A 4,000-nucleotide genomic window follows, 5' to 3' on the forward strand; every position below is an offset into this window, starting at 1 on the left:
TGTTGCCTAAGTCACAGATGTGGCTCGGATCCCATGTTGCCATGGCTGCGCTGTAGGCTGGCAGCTGCAGCCACGGCTCTGATTCGACCCCTGGCTGGGGAACTTCCATGTGCTGCAGGTGCAGCCATAAAAAAACAAAAGGGGCATCTCTGGAGACTGAGCTGGCCAGGGCAACACCTCCCGTCCCGGTCTCATAGTCTCTCCCTCCTAGGACCTCTGAGGTCCTGTCCCCTGGGCTCCAGGGTCTCTCCCTCCCCAGCCTGGAAGTTTAGGGGTGGGATGCAGACTGGGAAAGTGGGGGTGAGGAAACAGATGTTCCAAACACCAGGTCTTTGTGGGCAAAGAATTTCATTCAGTGAACAGTGTGAGCGCTGCCTTTGCAGGCAGAGCGGCTGCGGGTTGGGATAGGCATGAAATGGTAATGAAATGGTAATGGCTGAACCCCCGACCACCCCCACCACCTCCAGGCCTAGCACTGCAGTGGGGAGAAGATGGGCAGGAGGGGGAAGAACTGTGCAAAGAGAGGCCTGAATGGGTGGGGGTCCCAGAAGGACCCAAGCAGCAGACGACCCCAAAGCGTGGGCCGCAGGCCCATCAGTGACCCCCGCCAAAGTGAATCCAGAGGGGAGTTGGGGTGGGGAGTTTCCTCTTCTGAGCGTCAGGCTGGCCTCCTGAGTCCTGAGGCGCTGGCTGAGCGCCCCCGGGGGTCTGCCTTCCTCCAGGCATGGCCCAAGCCCGGGGACCAAGAGTAGTCTGCAGGACAGATGGCAGGGCATGGCGGGAGGGGTCTGTGATGCCAGCTCCCGTCACCATCTCGGAGGCCAGGCAGGTGGCTGCAAGGTCTGAGCTGGTCCATCCCGAGAGTCTGCATCTACAAGGGCTGAATCTTCATCCTCAGCCCCACGTGGCCATCTGCCCTCCTCCCAGGCCCGGCAAGGCTTAGGTTCCCACGCCTCTTCCACGCGTCCATGGCTTCCACCCTGCCCGATGGGGCAGTCGGCCCGCAAAAGCTGGAGAGGCAGGGGGCTGGTGAGAAAGAACAGCAATTAGGGCAGCAGACATGAGACGGGGCGATGAGCAGCCATAGGAGCTGTTTTACACTAGAGCTGCCCTACCCGACAGCAACCACACAACACCCTGGACCAAGGGTCCCTGAGGCCTGGGGGATCCAGAGGATCAGTTCCCAGGATGTAGGTCTGCTCCCGCCGGGCCTCAGCCTCCTGCCACTGCTCCAAAGAGGAGGGACCAGGAGGGTCAATGGGTGGGCAGCACCAACCAGCAGGTGCCTAGGCTTGCAGGGGGTCCACCTGGTAAGGTGAGAGGCTGCAATACGAGGGCGGTGGGGGGAGGGGAGGGGGCAGAGGGGCAGGAGATATAGGTTTTCAGTGACAGCCAGATCCTTCCCCAACCCTGCTCCTGGTTCCCACAGGAGGGAGCAGCATCTGGGGAAGAGGGCACAGGGCCGGGAGCCAGGGCTTCTGGGTTCTATTCCTGGTTCCTCCCCTCCGGCTTTCTGACCACAAACCCGCCCCCACCCCCTGCCCTACTGCCCAAGGAGGATTAAGACATCACAAATACCTCACCGTGAGGCCATCCCCCCACCCCCTCCTCGGTCCAGAACTCAGGGGCGCTCAGGGGCAGGTGGACAGGGCCACCCCTCTAGGCATCAGTGGCCTGGCCCGCCCATCCACCACATCCCCTGGGTTTCCCAACAGCTCAGCCCTGGGACCCAAAGCTCACAGTCAAGAGTGGGCAGTGAAGCTCCCAGGCCCGGCCTAGCCAAGCCCCCACCAGGAACCCACTTTGGGAGCTAGGACTCCCCCTTCTGGTCCCAACCTGGTGGGACCCTACTAGTTGAGGGCAGCTGTCCTCCTGCATCAATTCCTCGCTCACCCTCCCAACCAGCGCCATGCCAGCAGAAGGGGCGGGGCCAGTCCATGCCCCCTCTGCCCGCCCCTGGCCCCAGAAAGCCACAGCCCAGGAGCCCTGCCCTGGTGGGTAGGGGCCAGCAGCCTGCGGAGTTGTCCTGGCCTCCTCCACCTGAGTCAGGGCAGAACCAACCTGGGGAAGGCCCCTCCTGCCCACCTTCCTCAGAAGCAGGGGTCACTTTCAGGTCCCCACGCCTGGTGCCAGGGGAAAGTCAGGCTCTCCGCCCCAGGCCCAGCCCTTCCGGGCTCGGTGGCCCTTAGGAGGGTCCAGCTGTGAGGTGGCACGCGGGTGGGAGGCCCCCATTTTCTCCGCTGAGGAAAGGAAACGGGAGGGAAGAGAGAAGGGGACCTCGGACCCCAAGGCTCACCTGACACCACCTCCGCGCTGCGTCAATGGGCCGCGTGGAGCGGAGACGTCCGTCCGCGGCTTAAGACACCAGGGTCCCGGCCCCCAGGCTCTGCCGCGCGCGCACCGTCTGGATAGCCTGCTGGTTCTTGAACTTGACCAGGCCCAGGGTGATCTGCGCGTTCCAGCCGGGGTCCTCGAGCGGGCAGCGGAAGTCGATCTCGCCGCCGCCCTCGGTCACCAGCGTGAAGTAGATGTGGCGCCCCGTGCTCTCCACGCACTCCACCGCCTTGATGCGGGCGAAACTCAGCTCCTTGGGACGGCCGCCCGCGCCCTTGGCCTCGAAGAGCTGCAGCCCGCGCTCGGTGAGCACGCAACGCTTGCGCTTCCACAACTGCAGCAGCCCGCCACTGCGCTTCTCCAGCACGCCCTCCCGGAGCACGGCCGCCGTCATGGGCGCGGGCGCGGGCGCGGGGCCGGGCCGGGCCGCCCCGCCGGTTCTCCGCACGAGCTCCCCGCCGCTGCTCCGCGCCGACCCCGCCCCGGGCCCAAGAGCCCCGGCCGCGCGCTCACCCGATCGCTGGCCCGCTCGCTCCGCCGGCCGTCTGCGCGCTGGGCGGCCGCTCCGGGGATGTGCCCTCACATGTCCCGGGCCCGCCTCCTGCGCGGCGCATTCCTGCCCGGAGGGGGGCGGGCCTGCCCTCCCTCCCCTCCCTCCCCTCCCCTCCCTCCCCCTCCCCTCCTCTCCCTTGCGCAGCCTGGCCGGCCTGGGGGCGGGGCGCGGTCATCCTGCGGGCCCTGGACGCCGGGCAAGGGGCGCAGGGACCGAGAGAGCTGCTGACCCACGGCCGGAGCCCTGGGGCCTCGCATCTGCCGCTCCTGGGACCACAGCTCCTCCAGATCTTGGACTCCGGGGGTCGCTGCTTGGGAGGAGGGGTTGCTCCGCGGTGGCACTGGTTGGGACTCGCACGGGGAGGGGTGGGGGCGCGCGCCAGACAGCTGCTGGATGCTTCCCAAACCCCCGTCCCTGCCCCCTTTCCCATCTTGGCCAGCTCCTGCCTGGCATTGCGAAATCAGAAAAATGAGGAAGATCCTGGGGTTGGGATGGGGGAAGGGGCTGGGAATCAAGCCCAAACTGGGTTCCGCCCCCAGGGGCAGATTTCTCAGTGCAGGGGCCCAAAGAGGCTGCCCGCAGCTGTCTCTGCTCCACGCCCACCCTCTTACTCCTGCCCCCATCCCAGTGCCAGCCTGGGACTGAGGAGTCTTGAGGTCCCTCAGCCTCCCTGCGGTGGAGGAGGGGGAGGAGGGACACACCCCCCCACCACCACCCACACACACACACTGGTGACCTGGCTAAGTCATTGCTGCATCCTCTTCGTCACATGGAGGGGGCCCTGGCTCAGCCCGCATAGATGTTGAGGGGCCGGGCCCAGCCCACATAGACTCCGCACCGGTGGAGTCAGCCCCAGGCCTGTGCTATTCCCCTTTGCAGATTCAGTGCTGCTCCCCCGAGCCCAGCCCCCTGGATACTGAGCTGAAGAGGGAGGGGGGAGGTAGGAAGAAGCCCCCTCCCCCATTTCTGGCTGGAGAGTATGGTGTGAAGGCCTGAGCTCTTCAGGTTTCAAATCTCAACTCTTCCTCCTGGGGGGGCCATGTCCAGCCCACCTTGGGCAACTTTTTTTTTTTTTTTTTTGGTCTTTTGTCTTTTGTCCTTTTAGGGCCGCAC

The 4,000-nt window shown here is 65.4% G+C and overlaps 1 protein-coding gene across 1 annotated transcript; it reads right to left on the bottom strand.

The window, feature by feature from the left end:
- Nucleotides 1–331: 331 nt before the first annotated feature.
- Nucleotides 332–2,923, bottom strand: PHLDA3 (pleckstrin homology like domain family A member 3). The gene is made up of 2 exons (XM_003357675.6): nt 2,297–2,923; nt 332–1,026 (listed from the first exon to the last, which is right to left on the bottom strand). The coding sequence occupies exon 1, from the start codon at nt 2,726–2,728 to the stop codon at nt 2,357–2,359; it is 372 nt and encodes a 123-aa protein (XP_003357723.1). The 5' UTR covers nt 2,729–2,923; the 3' UTR covers nt 332–1,026; nt 2,297–2,356.
- Between the last annotated feature and the right edge of the window lie 1,077 nt (nt 2,924–4,000).

Source organism: Sus scrofa, chromosome 10, assembly GCF_054392235.1.
Source record: "Sus scrofa isolate SSC_HxYL_T2T_F1_AM1 chromosome 10, Sscrofa_HxYL_maternal_Yorkshire_Landrace_v2.0, whole genome shotgun sequence".
NCBI lineage: Eukaryota > Metazoa > Chordata > Mammalia > Artiodactyla > Suidae > Sus > Sus scrofa.

What these genes read in the sequence shown, in the direction of transcription:
- PHLDA3 (XM_003357675.6), bottom strand. Translation starts at nt 2,728, where the DNA reads ATGACGGCGGCCGTGCTCCGGGAGGGCGTGCTGGAGAAGCGCAGTGGC.